The sequence below is a fragment of the Meleagris gallopavo genome, chromosome 5 (genome assembly GCF_905368555.1).
Source record: "Meleagris gallopavo chromosome 5, MGAL_WU_HG_1.1, whole genome shotgun sequence".
In the NCBI taxonomy this organism is placed as follows: domain Eukaryota; kingdom Metazoa; phylum Chordata; class Aves; order Galliformes; family Phasianidae; genus Meleagris; species Meleagris gallopavo.
In genome coordinates, this window is record NC_139408.1 from 5,177,645 (window position 1) to 5,198,379 (window position 20,735).

Here is a 20,735-nt window from a genome sequence, read left to right on the forward strand (position 1 = left end):
TGAGACCGGATGGGAAACGTAAGAGATAGTTAAGTGTTCTTTTTCTTTTATTTGAGGAAAGATGTGATTTGGGAAATATCAGAAAGATGTATCATCAGTTGATTCTCGACAACTGAGTATTTTGGCTATTAATAAAAATAGCATTTTCTAGTAATTTAATTAGAGCCATTGCATTGAACTACCAAGCATAAGAAATACAGAATAGGCTTAAGGCATTCAAATTCAGTTTAGTTTTGAGCAATTTAAGAAATAGCCTACTGACCTAAAACCGAGGAATCTGTTCTTGGAGAATACTTCATTTGGTGAACCCAGATCCTAGGAGAAAAGTATTCTTTATTACTGGATTGTGACCCTTACCTTTCTTGGGTGATCCAAAACTGGTTTAATGCAACTATATCTGCTTACATTTATTCATATATTTATTCATAGATGAGTTTACTAACATGCACATTTATCTATAATGTTGTCTGGCTTTTCTCTTTGCTGGAGAAACTGTTTGCCTTTCATTAAGCACTGAGAGTTAACAGTTCATTTTTCTGTGCTTATTTACAGTGAATTCTTATGTACCTATATAGAGAACATCTTTGATTGATGTGTGTATCAAGGAAAAACTCTATCCCATTGTCAACAGCAAACTTGTCATGGATTTTTGGTCATAGGTTATTTGGGAGAGAAGTCAAATGAGAGGAAAATTTTTTGTTAGATAATACAAGGCAGCAAAATGTAGTAGAGATAATGTAGTAGTAGAAAAAGAATCAAAGTATTTCGTGCCAGGCCTGTAAAAGTGGCAGTGTGCCACAGAACTAATCCTTTAGAAAGCTACGGATTAAAGAAAACAGTTATGTCTTTGCTATGTAAACAGTCATCACTTCTCAAGTTGTCCCCAGTTCTTTTGCTGGAGTTAGAGAAACAAAACAATAACATTTTATGATTGAAACAGAAATGAGTAATGATATGAATGCTAGAAGTCTATTAGAAAGTCCCTCAATAGTACAATTAATTCAGGATAATCTTGATGCGCTATATGACAAATCCATTCATATTTTTAGGTCAACTATTTAGAGTCTTCAGATAATGTAATTGTTTTCTTGGCCATTTTAAGGATTGTTCTACTCTACCTTTTAGCTTGATCATTTTGGTGTGCTGGGTGCAATATAGTGCCTTGGAAGCAGTTCAGCAATGATATTTTTATACTTTTAAGTGTATACAGTGAGATACACACATCTATGTGATGTAAATGGAGGTTTTAGAATCAACTGCTGATAAATTTATGGAAAAGCATTCTGTAGAGGTGAAATGATAGAACTGTAAACATAACTGAATTGTAGTGCCATGAGATCTAAACTCGGGACTGAAATTCTATAGTGCTACAGAAGTGTATTCTCTAAAATCCGTGACAGGGCTGGTGGTTAATTTAAGGGAAATGTCCACACAGAAGGATCATAGGATTTAAAAAAGAAAACCAAAAGCAACAGAGGAAAGGATCTCTAATAGAAATGGTACCTTTTTTTTTTTTTTAGTGAGATGCTGAGCAGGTTCAGCTTACCCTGAGATGGTTCCAGTGGTGCCCAGGATTTTGCAGGAGCAAACTCATAATGTGTTGCCAACATCTTCCAACAGCAGTCAGCTCTCCTCAGAACGCTCACTTTATCTTTAGAGGCAGAAGTAGCTTCAGGGAATGTTGGTAGTTTTACCCATGCTGATTTGAAAGAAAGCAAATTCCTTAGCAAGAGAGCGCTTCTTTCACCTATTATAAAAAAAAAAAAAAAAAACAGGATTAACTAAAGCTAGGCCTGCTAATGGAGAAGAGGAGACCTAGTGGAACTGCATTAATTTTCTGACTGGATTATACAAAGCATAACTTCTAAAATTAAGGCACAAACTTTTGGCTGTTAGTACACACTCATGAAATATGTTTTTCAAAAGATATTTTTCTCCTCTTTACTTATCAGCCAATTGATTAAAATGAGACAGAAGCTGTAGGCAGCTGTCAGAAACACCTCCCTGCTAACACACAAAACCCAACAGATAATCACACGAAGCTGTTATTTTGGCATTTCCATTCCATGCTCATTTAAAGACCATGGAGCCTATTGCCAGCCTTGGCTGGACTGTCCTACCACATCTACTATATAGTCCAGATTTGGCATCTTCTGACTTCAATGTGTTCAAACTGATGAAAGATGGGCTACATGGACAAGATTTTCACAGCAGTGATGCTATCATAGCAGCTGTGAAACTGAGAGTCTCCTTTACTGGTGCAGATTTTTACAAGCATGGGCATTCAGGCTCTTGTTCATTGCTGGCAAAAAAAAAATATGCATAACTAACAGCAGAGACTGTGGTAAAATAGTGTTTTGTAGCTGCCAATGTGTTCAAATAGTGTAACTGTGCTCTTTGTATCTGTTGCAGTTTCCATGGAAATAAATAGCATTATTTTCAGGGAGATCTTCTACTGAAGAGCAAACAACCAATGGGCTAACCTCAGATGAGAAATTATTAGACTCTCAATGCTAAAAGTAGTATTTTTCATTGAATTTTCATAAATATAACTGGATGCAGGTGTTTTTTGTAGTTGGGACTCATTTGGACAGTTTTACAGTGGTCACTGACCCTCAAAGTTGAACAGCTGGGGTTTTTGTGTTCCTGGGATGCAGTGCCTTTTAGAATAATGCTGGAATACCATCTGTTCTCAAATCTCCTAGTTTTTTTAATTGTGTATTCCCTCATGCATCTAGCTGCAGTCTTCAGTTCTATTATCTAAAGAAAATTATAAAAGTCGTCTTTATTTAGAATCGTTCTTTTAACTGCACAAGTTGTCAGCACCTAAAAGTATATGGCGGTAGAATTGTCCTGTACACAGAAAATGCCTGACTATCCTCTAGCCAAGCATTAGTAGATTTCAGATGAATATAGTTTAGTTCCTTTATCACCAGTGTCAAGATGCACTTTAAAAAGCTTTTTCTGCTTAGTCAAGTCTTTATTCATAAGTAGCCACACTGCAGAAACATGTAAGCAAGAGCAATGTGGAAGCCCAAATGATCTTGTAGTGCAAATTTAGCTTGTCAGAATGTACTCAGAATTAAATGTTACTGTATTATTACTGGATTTTGTATACATATATTTTATATTTCATAGTAGTAAGAGCCTTAAGAAAATGCTGTCGGATTGGCTTCGTCAAAAAAGCAAAATCCATGCTTCAGAAAACTTGCAGTGACCTTCTGATCTGAAAATAGCAGCAAGCATAATAACAGTTTGTTCAACAACAACCGTGACCGCTAGAAGAAAATGTAGGAAAAATGCATACAAAAAAGAACAAAGCCATTGCTGCCTCTACCAAAACTGTCACGCTGTGAAATGATCAGATGGGTTTTGCCATAAGAAAGGCATTTTTTCAGCATTTCCTTAAGTGGCTGTGGCTATAAACATGGTACACGCAGCATTCAACGCAAGATGTCAGCATGTTTTTATAGCCAATATGTAAACAATATGCAAAATGCTAAGCATTCCAGGCTATGTCCTCCTTAGTGTGCTCCCCTTCTGACACACTACTATATCAGTTTTTACTGTGTTCTCTTTATATCTTACCAGTTAGGGAGATTAAGAATCAGGTTATTATCATGTCCTGTTTAGAGAAAATATAATAATTAGTAGTTTGACTGATTCCTTTAATCTCAGTCTTGTGTTCTCTTTCACACGTGAGTGCGCACACATACACAGGCACACAATTATATCTCAATCAGTGTGTTACGTAGCATGAAATATAATCTTGATACAAATTATAATAAACTATAATATGTAAGACACTTGTGAAGTACGCTATTTAGGTTCTTGCATGACGGTCATTATTGATTTAAACTTCAACTTGGACTGTCGAAGCTTAGCTCTATTAGAACCCAAAACTTTGTGTGCTATCTTCCTAGCGCTTAATTTTCCTAGGCAGACTATCTGACAGCTGTCTACAGTAATTTTCAGTGTTTTCCATTCTCAGATGTTTCATACAAGCATGTGTATAATTGCTATAAGGAAAGAAGGTGGTGGTGTATTGTCTTCATCTTACGGCCATTACTTTTTGTTGATTTCACAAGGTCAGTATGAGGGCAACAGATTGTCCAGAGAAGCTGTGGTTGCTCCCTCCCTGGACGTGTTCAAGGCCAGGCTGGATGAGTCTTTAAGCAACCTGGTTTAGAGGGAGGTGTCCCTGCCTATAGCAGGGAGGTTGCAACTGGATGATCTCTAAGGTCCCTTCCAACCCAAATCATTTTATTATTCTGTGAATAACATTTCTAGCATTTGTTTTCATTTAAGATAGGTAACTTTTAGCTCTTCTTGTTAAGTCTCACTGGAAAATGTTTATTTTTTTTTCTTAATCTCTTCAAATCACATAATTGAGGTATCCTCTAACATGAGCCCTGGTTTGCAGTTAAAGTAAGTGCATCATTTTGAGAGTCTTGAAAATCAATGTACAGTGAATCATTACAGAACGCTTCTTATTGATCCTAAAAAACTTGATTGCATACATTTTCATGAGAGTTTTTTGTTTTTTTCTTTCCCCAAATGCAGTTGATACAGGTTGGGTGACAGAAAAATGTCAGTTTAAGGTTCTACTGGAAAGCATTTGGTTAAATCATGAAATATGCAATGCTCTCAAAATGAGCTGTGCTAGAAAAATTACAATGGAATTAGAGCAAAATAACACAGTGGACAGATGTGGCTTCTTTTCATATGCATGTAGCATATGAATTTTGTATTTTGGTAACTGTTTAAACATCCATCGCCTATTTAGATGCCCTAGAATAGCTACCCATCAATTTCTGTAGAAGGGCTTTGCTCTACCATTGGAGGTATTTCAGCATCAGCTTAAGGTCTAGTTTGCTGTGCATTGGTAAAGGAATTCCACTCCATTCTGAAAATGCAAGTATATTTTGTAAATTACCAGAGGAAATAAACTGTCATTATTTTCAACTACTGTGCCTCTTTCATGTCTGTGCTTCGGGTATTATTTTCCTGAGGAGACTCACTTTAACTGGAAAAATTGTGATGTATTAGGAAATGCTCCAAATGATGCTGGAAATCGTAGAATCACAAGGTTGGAAAAGACCTATAAGAACATCTAGTCCAAAAACGTTCAGGATACCTTCCCTGGCTCTTTGCACTGAGACTTTATGAAGTCTTTTTTTCTTCTTCTAGAGTAGTTTTTCAAGAGAAGAAGAATCCCATATCAAAATCCCATAAAGAAAAATGTAAAAACTTTAGTGCCCATATTGTGCTCCAGATAATATAATACTAAGAGAGGCAGGTGCATATGTGAGGGAAAATAATGCGCTCATACTAATGTTCCGAAAAGGATGCTTCAGGAAATTAGCCCATCTAAATATAACTCGTATCATCTCAAAGATCTATTTGAAAGAATAAATCCTCTCCTTCTGATGGATGTTCAGCCATGTGAGCTTATCATAAACATTAATCTCTGAGAAATTCCATTATAACCAACATAAATACTCATGAAAAGTGAAGAAAGGAAAATTTTATTTCATTATCCATGTTAAAGTTGTGCTTACAATTTTCAATTTCATTGGAACTGAGTTTTTCCTGGATTCTTTGTAAAAACTTATAATTGTTACATTTGGTGTTGGCATAATGTATATGAGAAAGCAGATATTCTCCACCTCAGAGATGTTTAAGTATAGTGTAAACAAAAAGAAATCAAGGGAATTCTGTTGGGTTAAGAAACAATATGTAGAAATTTAAATATCTCATATGCCATTGGATTTGCAGTCCTTTGAGACGAATTGCTCTATGTAAACATAACTCTGTAGTTGTGATGTGGAAATGAGTAGAAATGAAAAGTGAACTATGTCTCTCCTCTTACTGGTGAATAATATTGACTGTTTAGTAGAGAAGTTAGTGTATACATATATATATAGTATAAATGTGTATACAGATGTACACAAATATATGTATGTATATGTGACCATCACCATCATAGTAATACATAGTGCAACGTTTTGTTATTAGAATTGGACTTTTCATGTATTTCTGTGTGTGAGTTAAACTGTGAAAGAATTTATAGTCAGGATATTAAAAAATGTGATACAGTGATTTGCTTTATTTTTCTTTGCAGGCAGTCATACATATTTATCTGTGATTTCTGCTGTGGAGAGATTGGAGAGATTTAACAGATTACCCCTTTAAAATGTCTGAAATTCATAGAGCTAGGAGAGCAAGTAAAAACTGTACTGCAGATGCAAAAAGTGACTCTACTTTTGCAATGGCAAAGGTTGGGACTAAAAAGAGGAGGAAGGAAAGATGACAGGCCAGTTATTCAAGAAAAGGAGTTGATCCTGTGTGTGACTGTGGTTTGCAGATGAATTCCTTGGTCTCTAGGGTTCAGGTTGGATGTCAGAGAAAAATTGAGGAGTGGTACTGCATTGGCACAGGCTGTCCAGGCAGATGGTGGAGTCGTAATTCCTGGAGTGTTCATGTCACATGGAGATATGGTACTTAGGGATATGGTTAGTGGGCATGGTGGAGATGGGTTGGGCTTGAACTTGGGGATCTTAGAGATTTCTTCCAACCTTCATGGTTCTATGATTCTATCAGAGTTCAGGCGTTGGTTGTTTCATGTTTCTAGTCCCCGCAGTTAGCAGCCCCTCTGGAAGAAGGTGAATGCCAGCACCCCCAGTCTGGAGGGCTCTGCTGCTGATCTTGCTCCAGGCACCAGTCTGATGTAATGAAGTATAGCCAGGTAGAGCAGGCATGCCTACTAGTTTGCAGGCTTTCTCTGTGTTTTATTTTGTATGTTTGGGCTAGTGCAAAGCTGTTTCTGGAAAAACTCCAATGATTCCTGGACTGAAAGTCCAGACTATGTCGTGCTTGTCATAACGGTATACGTCATTGTAGAAAAAAACTATCTTGGTTCTTATACAACTGATTTATTTATTTTATTAAGTTATCATAAACCTCTCTCTACTCATCAAGAAATTGCTTAGTTTGTTTTTCTAACATTCAAAATGCCATACAATTTTTTTATTAGATCCATGTGAGTATCCTTAATTGAAGTACTTCTTTAACATGAAAATTGAATATCAATAGAAACTCTACTGTGGAAAAGAATGACCTGATAATCTAAGTGACAGGACATCAGTGTGCTGGTTTGTGCGGGCAGATCATCTGGCGAGTAGACTTGTCAATGGAACCGTGACATCTCCTATCAGCAGATGTTGACTAGAGAAGGAGAGGTGCAGTGATGCTGAAAAACCATGAGGAAAGATGCAGGATTGGATAACATGATCATGCAGAGGGTTGAAACTATCTTCGAACCCAAGCCATTCTGTAATCATCTCTGCAATAGGAAAGAATTCAACTGTGTATCAAAGTCAAAAGATTATAGAAGATGGGATTCTGTTGGTTTAACTTTCTTTAGCCGTAAAGTGAAGCTAGTACAATAAAAATACAGGCTTTGAGAAGAACATTTGTAAGGCATTGGAAGAAAAGAATGTACAAATATAAGTGAATGAATGCCAAAGGTTTGTAGCAGGGATTGGCTCTGTCACTTCTTCCAGTACAGACTTTGGAAGAGAACTGAAAGAAATAATCAGTTTGGCTTGCTTTTCAGCTGTAAGTATTCTGAAACTTTGACCACTAACCAAGCGAACACCAGTGGGTTTCATGAGCATAATGTATTGTAAAAATGTAGCTTTTTTTCAAGTATCTGAAACACAAAGCTTATTTTCTAATCAGGCTTGTAAAGTCTCACCAGGAAGATTTTTTGACTTTAAAAATATTTACAAGAAAAAAAGGTTAAAGGACTGCTGGTCCTTGAAAAAATATTCACATATGAAATCTTGGATAGAAAAGCTTTGAGGTGAGTTCAAAATGCTCTAGGCAAATTGGGAAGGAATTCAGAATCTGTTTCCAAATCAATTTGCTCCAGAGTACTTGGTGGCATTTTCATTAACTTAGCTGTCAATCTAGTAAGTGGGCTTCATTCTGGCAGAGAATAGGATATTCTTTTCTTATTATGAGAGACTTCTTTTAATAACAAAGAATTGTTATTCATTCAAGAAGACTTTTGTTTGCGAAGTCGTCTTGAAAACTTCCTACATAATCAGCAAACTTATAAGCCTTCAAAAGTATTGGTGTTTTATTTTAATATTGTTTTTTTTTCCCCTTGATTGGTGTAAGAAGTCAATCTTAGCTTTAAAATGTTATTGATTAAACGTGCCTGCATAAAATGTAAGAGTGTTCTATGCCATTCTGGCTATAAGAACAGAATTCAAATCTACAGGAACTAGCCTGGGCCTGGCAAAACTCCTTCCCATCTTCTGTTCCTTTTTGTTTTTATGGTTTTGGTAACCTTGGACCCATGCAAGAAGTGTCGTGGCATTTCAACCTATATCTCAAGACATACAGATCAATGTTGGCATTGGATAACAATATGAAAAGTATTTGGAGATGATGGCTGTGCAGTAGCTGGGATGATGTGCTGCCTGACAAGTAGAAATCATACAACAAATGAAGCTTCTAGGATAAAGCATTACACTCAGATAGTAGTGTTATTGGATGAGAATGGAAAATGGTGGGTTTTTTTGTTTATTAGCAGTAGTATTTGAAAGCAAGACATGGGAAAAATGCTTCCTTGGTGGCAGTCTCCCCTAAATATCTCAGACTTCCCTGGTTTTGTAGTGTGACATGCTGAGAAATCTGATATCTAGGCAGAGACGTTTATTTTCTCCTGTTAATAAAGGTTCAAGCTGACTGGTTTTCCTGGCCTCCTGTGTAAATTTACTGCTGTAGGTGGTCAAGAAATCAGAGTTAATATTGCTGTACGTGTACTGTGAATCATTCAATGCACATATACTCATCTTACTCAATAAGAGGAAATTTAAGTTTGCAGAACTGTGCTGTGATTGCAGCCCAAACAGGCAAAGAACCCAGTATAGATGAAAGATCAGTTATGAAATGATAATCCATTATTTCACAAGAAGCAGAGAAACATGAGTTTGGAAAATACTTTTTTTTCTCCTTTACACTTCTCTTTCTCCCCTCTCCCCCCCCCCCACCCCCCCATCTAAACATTGATGCAAGAGAAAATTTTATTTAAGTTGTTCTGTGTTATTAAGCACTGATCTTTGTTAGTAACATATCAAACAATGTAGCTCAGTTTCAGATTGAAAATCTTGATTATTTGTACAGAAGTGATCTTTTCTAAGGGAATGATGTAATGAAAATGCATATTAAAAAAGAATCGCAGAATTGCAGGTTTTGGAAGGGACCTCAAGAGATCATTGAGTCCAACTCTCCTTCTAAAGTAGGTACCCTACAGCAGGTTGCTCTGGTAGGCATTGAGATGAATCTTGAATATCTGCACAGTAGGAGAGTCCATAGCCTCTCTGGGCAGCCTGTTCTGGTGCTCCATCACCCTTACCATAAAGAAGTCTTCCCACATTTTTGTATGGAACTTCCTTTGTTCAAGTTTTAGGCCACTGCTCCTTGTCCTGTTACTACGCAGCACCAAGAAGAGCCTGGCCTCATCCATTTGCCTCCCACCTCCCTTTAGATATTCAAAAACATGAACATTAAACATTCCTTTCTATAAAACTTATGGAAAATGCAGTGTGTTTAGTAGTTAGCTGTTTCCAATATCTGATCTTTCTCCTGATTTTCTAAATTGAATTTTATGAAGTTATGTCTGTATTAACTGTTGGTTTAATTTTTCTTTTCTTTTCTTTTTTTTTTTTCAATGTCCAGCAAAATGCCTCAGCAGAGAGAGAGAGTCTGCACGTGGCCTCAAGAAAGGAAGAAAACCAGAGTGTGCAGGAGTGTGATTCCCAGGATGTAAGTTGAGTTCAATCAGGTTTTAATCTAGATGCTGTGAAAACATCAAAGCCCTAGGTGATTACCCATGTGATTTACTTAAGTGATGATGTAACAGTGAAAGTAGACAATCTCATCCACAGTGGGATAGGATCCATAGTTCTAGCTTGTGAAAATATAGAAGAGAGCATCAAAAATATCAGACAGTCACAGTGGTTCTTGAGTGCACTGCTGAGCACTTTCATCTGCACACAACCATCTCCTGTGGAGATGAGCATGGGGCTTGCTGGTAGCAATCATAGCAATGTGTCACAGTATGAATAGAAGACTAGGGAACAGATTCAGGTGACAGAGTACCTTACAAATAAGCTAGATAAATTACACATTTACTCGATGCATTTATTGTTTATTCAACTATAAGCAACTTCTCCTCTGCCACATCCTCTAGAGGGGCAGAGATTAATAGCGTCTCTGCAAGAGTGCATAACTTGCTGTCACAACTTTCTTTATGTCTAAAGAAACATTACCTGTTCTTTATGTCTAAGAAAACATTACATTTTGAGATCTTACTAATAAAGGAGAAGAAAGAATAAAATCTAACATTCTGAAGCTGGAGCTAACTCCACTTGGATTATGACTGAAGTTTGGTTACAGCTTCGGAAAGTTATGAAATATTAAATGAAATATCAGTTAATTTAGGTAGAGCTTTGCTGAACGTTTGTGGAAAGAGATGAAAGAGTTTGGTCCTTAAAATGAAGGAGTAGATCTCCAAATATGGCAGTATCTGTAGTGTTTTCTAGAAATATGTGTTTTCAGATTGTGGCTGAATACAAAGTATTGTATTTGCTTATCAGGAGGGCATTAAATAATTTATTCCCCAGAGGATTTTCCCTATTTCTGTACTACAGTCCCATTGAAGATTTAGGTGAAATAATCTTCTTTCCTAGGATCCCGCACTTGAACTTTTGATTTTATGCAAGACAAACTTTAAGTGTGAAAACCACTTTTTTTTTTTCGTGAACACAAGTCTTAATTTCTTAATTAAAGAAACGCAAGCAAGATTTTCAGAGAGAACCTACTGAAATAAATTTTTCAAAACACTTGTAACCGTTTTAGAAGTCTAGGGACTTAACTGGGCCACTTTTTGTTGCAGTGATGAATAGTTCTTCCACTTGTTGCTCAAATTTCTTTCTTTCTCTTACATTCACTTTTCATTTGAATGAAAATTGTATAGGCAATGCTATACAATTTTGTGTGTCAGCAGTGTGACAATGACATTGGGATATAAATGTTTTGTCACTATTTTCCTATCTTATGTCAGCAAATATGTATTTTTACAGATAAGAAAGAAATCAAATTAATTATGTTTGCAAAATGAATTAAACATGGTACTTTCTGCAAATAATCTTGTTGTTTTAGAGATATGACCATCTGACCTTAAACAACTGGAAGCAAGTTATTTGCTTAAATAATCATAGAATTGTAGAGTCGTAAAATGGCTTGGGTTGGAAGGGACCTCAAGGATAATCAAGCTCCAACCCCCAATCATATTCTTTCGATAATACAAAGCTGTTATTTGTGCTTATGAACACTATCACTTAGATAAAAATTCAGTCTTGAGAATCCATTCGAACTTTGCTTGCATTTTTAGCCTTTTTTGGTTTTGTGTGTTTGTCAGAAGTTGTACAGCTGCTAAACTCCCAGTGGAGTACAGACCAAGTAGTGAAGAACTTCTGATAGATTCTCATGTGTCGTTGGTTAGAAATTCATTAGAAATTGTGGGGGCGAAGATAAAGACTGGGACTTCAAATAAATATGATCAAAATTCAGATTTTGCTTGAAAATCCAATGTTTCAACACACTTTTTTAGAGTTTTACTCATCTCTTTAATAAAATGTGATTTATGTCTTGGAAGAATTACTGTGGTAAAGACTGACTAGAGAAGAACATGCAGTGTTTCAATTTTTATGTTAAAGGGAAATGGCTAGTTGCTGGTTTCAACCGGATTATGGTCTGTAGGGCTAAACATTCTTTCAGTTATCTCAAATGTGTAAACGTTTTCTTCATGGCTTTACGTACGTCCATTATAATTGATATAGTATATTGGAGTGAGCACAAATAAAATGCTGTTTACAGACAGGATAGGGACAGGCCAAATGAAATTAGCTCATATTTAATATAGATACTGCTGACATCTTTGCTGTCGTGAACTTTGATGTACGACTTGTCATAGCCAGAATTGGGTAGAATACAGTATATAGCACATCTTGTTTCTTTCAAAACATGTAGTTTGTCTAAGACCATAAAATCTTAACTTCGGTTTCACTATTAAAGATATATTTATTTTCTCTCTTCTCAGAGTCATAGGATCACTAAGGCCAGAAAAGACCATTAGAGATCCCCAAGTCCAACCCCAGCCCACCCACACTATGCTCACTGACCACATCCCTCAGTGTCACATCTGGAACATCTCCAGAGACAGTGACTCCACCACCTCCCTGGGCAGCCTGTGCCAATGTGTGACCAATCTAAATTTCCTAGGAGCCTTTTCTGATTCATAAAGACAACTTTGTCCTTTGTCTCTTTTTCATTTCAAATATTTCTTATGTGTGTCATTTACAGCTATCTTGGTAGTGCTAAAACCCAACAAGTTATAAAATGTTTATTTGTTCTTTTCTCATCTTACATTTCTCGCTCTGTGTCCTTGTAGAGTAACTGATGGGTAAAAGTGATAGTGCTTTTATTTACTGCCTTAATTTCCTGCAGTAAACAAACACTGCACGTTCATTAATCATTCCATGACAAAGGACACTGAGTGTTGGACCAAAACTTATCCATGTTTCTAAGCAACCACAGAGTTTACCTTCATTTTTCTCTGTCATCTTCAATTGTAGAGCTTTGATATTATTGTGTTCTCCCTTCTCTTTCCCAAGGAAGTAATGGGAATAAAGAAATCATTATTGTAACAAAATTCCAGTGATGAAAATCATGATAAAATTCTTGAAGTGATTTCAGTAATATTGCTCTGTTACAAATTCTTTAGCAGACCTGGTAAGTAGTTTTCTGGAATAAAATGTAGACCTAACTTGCCTAATAACATTATTTCCACAGCAGAATGACATTGTAATAGTTCAGCTATTCTGTAAATATGTCAATGATTATTGTTCAACTTCAAAAGTTGGAAAAGTTGTATTATTATGGGGAAGAAAAAAAAAAGAAATATAAGAATTCAAAATATCCATTCAGTTAGTTCAAGAAATATCTGAAAGTGTTGTCCAGATGCATCAGATCTGATTTTTGGGTGGTCCTTTGTGGAGCCAAGGTTTGGACTCAATGGTCTTTACAGGTCCCTTGCAACTCAAGATACTCTATGGTAAGCGCATACTTCTTTCGGTGGAGAGCTAAAATCTTGTGACCTAGCAAATTTCAGTCTGAGAGGTACATATTAGCAATCTGTATGAACATGTAGACCATTGCCCTTTTAGAAATGAAGAAGCTGCCACATATACAGTAAAGCAAGAGGCCTGGATTATTATGTATGGATTAATAACAATTCAAATACCAAAATAATTACAACATCTGATAGAATTTGTGTAGGAAACATGATTTTGTTTCTCATATTCAGGGTGGTTTTTGTTTTTTTTTTTCCTGTAATGTGAATGCTTTAGCTAATTTTAGCCAAGTCTGTCTTTTAAAGATTTTAGATTGTTTGAACCAGTATTGCAAAATATAAAGTAATATTTGTAAATAGGAATTTGTCAGAATTTATCAGTTTAGCAGAGAATTTCCTATCCACCTGTCATAAATGACGATTACTTGAGAAACAAACACAACACTTAATCACCATTTAGATAGAAGGAGATACCCTTGTAGTTACATCATTTGACAGTTTGCAGATGAAATTGAATAGTTTAATAGCCAAGGAAATGCTGGATTTTGATTGACTTTTTGAAAATTCTTTTTAAATGAAGACGCACTCTTGGCTGATCCACTATTATAATTTATATATCAAGCTGCAAACTTCTCCTACTTTGCTATATAATTCACTAGCTGAACTGAAAAGCATAACTTCTGAAATTTTGCATGCTTTACTGATCAAGCTGCACATTTTATGACCCGAATTTCATATAAATATGCCTAGCTAATAAAATTGCATACTAAACTAATCAAGATGGAACAATATTTCAAGAACATGCCCAACCTCAATTATCATCTTCTTAAATTTCTCTCTTTACTCTTGCGTACACAAAATGTATTGCTTAAGGCAACACTAATAATGCATTTGTAGCTATCACTATTCAGAATTTTCAGTGCTGTGTTTTAGAGCTTTTAAAATTAAGTGCTCAAACATTAGATGCTTCCCGATATCTTATAATAAAAATGCAGCATATGGAATATAATGAGGAGAATATTTCACAGCATCGCAGAATGGCAGGGGTTGGGAGGAACCTCAAGAGATCATTGAGTCCAACACCCCTGCTAAAGCAGGTACCCTACAGCAGGTTACACAGGTAGGCATCTGTGTAACTCAGATGGGTTTTGAGTATCTCCATAGAAGGAGAATCTACAACCTCTCTGGGCAACCTGTTCCAGTGCTCCATCAGCCTTACCATAACGTTCTGCCATATTTTTGTATGGAACTTCCTGTGTTCAAGTTTTAGGCCATTGCTCCTTGTCCTATCACTACACAGCACCAAGAAGAGCACCAAGAAGAGCCTGGCCTCATCCATTTGCCTCCCGCCTCCCTTCAGATGTTTATAAACATTTATCAGATTCCCTCTCATTCTTCTTTGCCCCAGGCGGAACAGACACAGGTTACTCAGGCTTCCCTCACACAGCATATGCTCCAGGCCCTCTATCATACTTGTGACTGGACTCTTTGTCCAGTCATTGATCCTTGTCAGTTTTGGACTGGGGAGCCCAGAACTTTATTCTTCTCTTAAAAATAAGCCTGTAATTATAGATAATTTTTAATTATTTTGGCAGATACCCTTGAAAAATCAGAGACAGCAATTTAATGGCAAGGGAAAGCATGCTTCCGCACATAAGATGCAGAGATTGTTGTGCTCAAGTACTTTATTCATGGGTGAGATTCTGAGATATTATACTAATGGTTTTGTGTTTTTTCTCTCCTCTTCATTATACAGGTTGAAATGCTGTTCTTTTTCTGACCTACAATATATTTTGCCCTCTGACTGTTCACCTGCAAATCTTTCATGTTTTCTAAATGTGACAAAGCTGCTAACATTTTATTTAACTTAGTAGTAAATACACCAAATACAGTTCTGCCAGACCCATGCTTTTAGGCATTTGGAAAAAAGCTTACTAAAGTTTCCTAATCTGTCCTCTTACTCTCTAATCTTCAGCAAGGGCTTAATCTACCTTTAATTATTCTATTTTATGTCTTTAAAGAAGAAGTGGTTGTTGTAAGAAACATTTTTTTTTTTATCAACAATACACTGCTTATTCCCTAATATGTAATATTCACCTCACCATTACCAACTATAGTGGGAAAATTATGGAAAGAAGTTCATACCACAAATCACTTCAATTGCATTATCTCAGAGGCTCGCTTTAGTAGCTTAAACTTTTTAATTAACTTCAATCTAATGCTGTTTGCATTGGAAGGATATTTATGTAATTTCTTCATTTTTAATTTGCATGATAGTGTTGATTTTCAGTGTTCTCTGCTGAGTGAGGAATTGTTTATCTGACTGATTTGAAGTGCTGTGGGACGAATTCAGACAATTTCTTTTTTCTGTACAAAATTGTCCAAGAAAAAAGCCTCAAAGCGTACTATTTAAACTTCTTTTTCTTCTGTTTCCTTTCCTCTCTTGAGCAATGGAAAGTATTATATCCTAGAAAAATACCATCAACCATATTGAAAAAAAAAAACTATATATAAAGGAAGTGGCAGAAATGCTGACAAACTTTCTAGTGGATATTATTGGTTTCTTGTTGAATGTGTGTTTGCCTTCATGTTACTGTGCGCAAAGCACAGATCTATATATTAAGTATTTTTATACTTGTTTTCACTTCTGATTTACATCCTGATTGTGTAAAGATATTCTGATGTGTCTTAGCCTCAAAGATTTTCCTGGAATTTATGCTGAGGGGAACCATCTCAGGGAAGACATATAAAAATTTGAAAGAAGTCAAGTAATCATTCAGTTGGAAAGAGCCTTTACAACTTAAATACTTTCATTCTCCCTCCATTTGCATGTATTAGTTTTTAATAACAAAACCAGTATACAACTTCCAATGTGAGCAACTTTTAAAGCAATAGCCAAAGACTGTCTATGCTTTACTATGTTTCACATTTTAATTTCTTTGCCTATAGTGTCATTAATTCTAGTCCTGAATGGACATTTAATTTAATTACTGTAGAAATTTTAGTGCCAGTTAAAGACTTAAGCCTTATAATGCAGAAGTGCTTTTGATTTGCAGTCTGATGTGTAATTCTTACAGCATTTTGTTTGTACTATTCACCTCTGTTTTCTATCATTTTAAAAAGTACATTTGCAAAGAAATTGACGTTCTTGTTGGAGTAAAATGACAGTGATAGAGACTCTAACAAGCCTTCCAATACCTTGACATTTCTTTGATTTCTCCACTCAGTAAGCTCTATGATTAGTATACAGAAGAGATCTAGTAGTTCAGACGAGAGAAGAATAATAAAAGAGTCATAGAATCACCAAGGTTGAAAAAGACCTACAAGATCATCCAGTCCAACCATCCACCTATCTCCAATAGCTCTCATTAAACCACGTCCCTCAACACAATGTCCAAACGTTCCTTGAACACCTCCAGGGTCGTTGACTCCGCCACCTCCCTGGGCAGCCCATCCCACTGCCTGACCACTCTTTCAGAGAAGTAGTATTTCCTGACATCCAGCCTGACTCTCCCCGGACACAGCCTGAAGCCACTGCCTCCAGTCCTATCACTAGTTACATGAGAAAAGAGGCCAGCACCCAGCGTACTACAACCTCCTTTTAGGTAGTTATAGAGAGTGAGAAGGTCTCCCCTGAGCCTCTCATTCTCCAAACTGAACAATCTCAGCTCCCTCAGCTGCTCATCATAAGGCATGTGCTCCAGACCCCTCACCAGTTTCATTGCTCTTCTCTGGACACCAGAATCCTCAAGTCTACTGTCAATTTTCAATGTTACTATTTCCTCACAGGCAACAGAAGATTGTAATTATTCACCTGTTCCATGATACCACTGAATTTCATTACTCATAATTCATCACGTATAATTTGTTGCACTGGGTTGCCGTGGTGGGAATGGGTTGAGGTTGGACTTAGTGATCTTAGAGGTCTTTTCCAACCTAAGTGATTCTATGAGATAAAAACAGAAGGAAAAAAAAGCTAAATATTAAATTCCTAAAGATTTACAGGAAGATCAGACTACCCAGGGAAGTGTCACCAATGATTGGATTTTTTTTTTAATGAGTATTTTAGAGAAAAAAAACAACGCTAATTACCTGTGATATCTGTATTGACAGGTTGGCAAGACATGTTTGGGGAATTACAATAATTCAACATCTCGTTTGAAGACAGCAGAAACAGAGACAAGCTTGCAGGTATTCAATTTCCAACAAATTGTGTTTTTATTAAAAGCTCTTGTAAAGCATTAACTTACTTGAAGTATTTCTACACATTCTATTCTAATGCTTTTGAGGCAGAACTGCTTACTCAGTTCACAGACTTCCACTCTATCAGATTTCAGTTCATCTATTCACAACGCTCTTGGCTATTAACAGTTTTCAAAACTGTTTCATACTTGACCTGGAGTAGCCTCGTTGTCAAATGACTCAATTTAATACGATTATATCCACAGCATTGGGAAGAGTAGAAGGAAGATGTTATCATTCAGCGATACATCAGCAATTATGGCAAACTGAACTCATTAATTCTACGAATGAAAGTTTTAAATGAATTGTACACCTGTGCTTTTCACTTAATAGATCACAACAAGCAAGTTTAAAAATAAAAATAAAAAAACTTAGTCTTGCATGGTTTTTCCACTATCAAAGGATGCTTGCACTGATGCTGTTTTCCTCTCAGCAGATGTTGCGCAACCCTCCATGGACTAAACCTGAAGATAAAAAATCACCTGAAAAAAATGAGAAAAAGTTCGAAGATTCTGTTAGCACAAAAGAAAAGAAACTGTAAATACCACTAATACGCGTTTACAAATGTTCATCACTTGCTTCCAACTTCACATTCTTTTTAGTCCATAGGCAAGAATAGATCAGATTTCTAAAGCATGCATTTTTCATTACTTTATGAATGTTTGTTAGCTAGTCTAGAATAGACCAATTAGTACCTTTCAGCAATAATCCAAAATGAATGTTTGAAGAAATGCTTTGTAATAAAGTCCAGTTTTTCAACTATTATTATACCTGACTTAGTAATTATGTACTATAAATTAGTTTCTTTGTTAAAAAAGCCATTCCCAGTCTGTTCTATTTAATGTATCTTTATGTCAGATTAGGTTTTAGATCAAGAATTAAGGGGCAGTGAATGCAGAAAAAAAATATATTAAAAATCTATGTAAACCTAGTCAGAGTACAGTGCAACTCATAAGAATAAATGTAAAGATGGGACAATAGGGCTCCATGTATACTTGACTTTGAGTAATACCATTTCACATCTGCTTACTTAATAAAATATCTTTGGTTGCTGTTTTTTCTAACTGCTGTCACTAGTTGTATTTTGAGCCCTGAACTGTTGGCAGAAATGCAGAGTTCAAGGTCAGACGTAGGAAGAGTTGTTTTTAGGATCCAACCAAAAAGTTTTGCAAATGACACTGAGCTAAAATTTCTTAGATATGGAAATCACTTCCATCTTTCATAGTTGCACTCACCTCAGCAATATAAATATACTGGAAACTGTGAAAGTACATTCTGGCTACAGCAGATGACATGTTGGACATACAGCAGAGAAGAGCATTTTAGTTGGCGTGTGTTCTATGATTCCTATGGTTCTTCTGGTTTCTCATGGGTCATGTACCCTATTGCAAGGGGTCCAAAAGCAGAAAGGAAAAGCAAGAATGTCATCTTGCTGTGCATGTCATCATCAGTAGAATACATGTACCTCAGGATTGAGAGGGAAACATTTCAAGAACTAGTGTCTTAGGAGCAATTCACTGCCTAATAGAAATGCTTTCCTTTTGCATATGAGATGTTTTAAGCAGCCGTAACTCCTAAGTTCCCTGTCTGTACACAGCAGTACATTGCAACAGTTCCTAGACTGAAAATATTATACTCATATTACTTTGCTTTTTCTTGCTTCTGAATCAGAAATGCATTTCATTCTGATGTTTTGTACATGCTTCCCTACTCTGAAGTGAATGTTGCAGAATGGTAGGTTTTCTTGCCAGGAGAAATCTCAAGAATTGTGAAAAGAAACTCAAAAGCTGACTAAACGATGGCAAAGTACTTCTCAGCAAAGTCAAACTAATGTCAACAAAAAGATTATCCATGTCAAGCATCAAAAGAAGTGAAATCCTGGATACAATAATAATCAGAACAGAGATGTGGGTTTTCACAGCTGATCTTGACCAGCATCATCAAATTGTACCCATCAAATTCAACAAGCAAGTCTTGTGATCCTGTCACAGCAACAGTCTGCACCTAATTCCAAATATGTCAAAAACAGAACTTTTTATGCATGTGAAATTGAAGTATCCAAGGTATGGACTGTGAAGAGGCCATTAAAGCTGTTTCAAGCATCCATTTGGAAAGAATATATATCTTCAAGAGCACATCCCAGAGAAATGAGGTAAGCCATCCTACTTGGCATTCATTTCACATTTCTGAGGAATTCGGCAGTTGTAGTTATTATAGCTGCACCTTGCTGCTGTGTCAAGAGATGTCTTGGGGTTGGTGCCAAGAACGTGAAAAATAAAGTGCCTTAAAAGTCAGCAGCAGTCTAGCTTTTTATACTCGCATGCCTGTATGCTTTCATTTCTATATGTCCCTTTTTCTAAGTGATCGTGAAGATCAAGTGAGACAGCCAAATGAAGCAGTGTTGGTGGGGAGAATTAACCCTCGTGTTTTGCTTAAAGCTTTGGAAATAAGTTATGTTCATCTCAAAGATTATTTGGCTACCTTTGTATAGGACATTGGTTGCTGCTCATTTTCAGTGTGATTTAAGTTTGGTGTCTTAGAGATGATGCCAAGGGGGATCCTTACTTGTCTTTGTACCAATTGCTTTTAGAACAATCCACATGATGATTCAGAATGAAGAAAAATAATGATGGATAAATTCTTCTTCTACCTGTATGTGGCGTGAATGTATTTCATGTAATTTGTTGGTGTGGCTTAAAAAAAACTGCTATTCTGAGGTGTATATTTCCCCTCAGTGGATCAGTGACCATTCTTTCATTGCAGCCATCACTGTGGGTAGATGTACATCCCAGTGCTGGGATGTAAGCAAACAGATCTTGGCATTTCTTCTGATTTGTGGCTATTAGGCCTTACAGAGAACTTGATCATTAAGAAGCTTCAGCTTATACAATTTTAGTCACAGTTGTGCTTTGTTGTATTTAGAGTACTTCAAAACTCCTTCTATAATCAGCTTTACAGAGAACTGTGTGGCTGGGCCTCCCCCCACTACAAGGATCCATCACTCTACAGAGCAGAACGTCTTAAGAAAGTGTTTTGCAATGCCATACAGTTGCCTGGCAACTAAGTCATGGATCATACCCTTCTCTTTAAAAATAAAGATTATTTATTAGGCTTAGCCATTAGATATTCCAAAATATAATGGTTAAAAGCAATTTCCAGTTGAAGAATTCACCATTTAAAACTTCTGTTTGAATTTTCCCTTTGTATAATAGGGTTCATCTCTGAATTAATGTCTCTTTCTATCAATCTGTATGCATTTGTAAACATAAAAATGTGTATTAGA

The 20,735-nt window shown here is 36.2% G+C and overlaps 1 protein-coding gene across 10 annotated transcripts in view; it reads left to right on the forward strand.

Moving 5' to 3' along the window:
* Nucleotides 1-18,516, forward strand: part of LOC100539913 (leucine zipper protein 2-like) — a 251,299-nt gene extending 232,783 nt beyond the window's left edge. For 7 of the 10 annotated variants that reach the window (XM_085223953.1, XM_085223956.1, XM_085223954.1 and 4 more), the window contains 3 exons: nucleotides 9,754-9,840; nucleotides 17,324-17,401; nucleotides 17,886-18,516. In XM_085223953.1, coding sequence (XP_085080079.1) covers nucleotides 9,754-9,840; nucleotides 17,324-17,401; nucleotides 17,886-17,993 — 273 coding nt within the window. In that variant the 3' untranslated portion in view covers nucleotides 17,994-18,516. Of the gene's footprint in view, nucleotides 1-9,753; nucleotides 9,841-14,805; nucleotides 14,906-17,323; nucleotides 17,402-17,885 lie in introns of all 10 variants that reach the window. The other 3 variants (XM_085223960.1, XM_085223961.1, XM_085223959.1) reach the window with 3 other exon arrangements.
* Nucleotides 18,517-20,735: the final 2,219 nt, after the last annotated feature.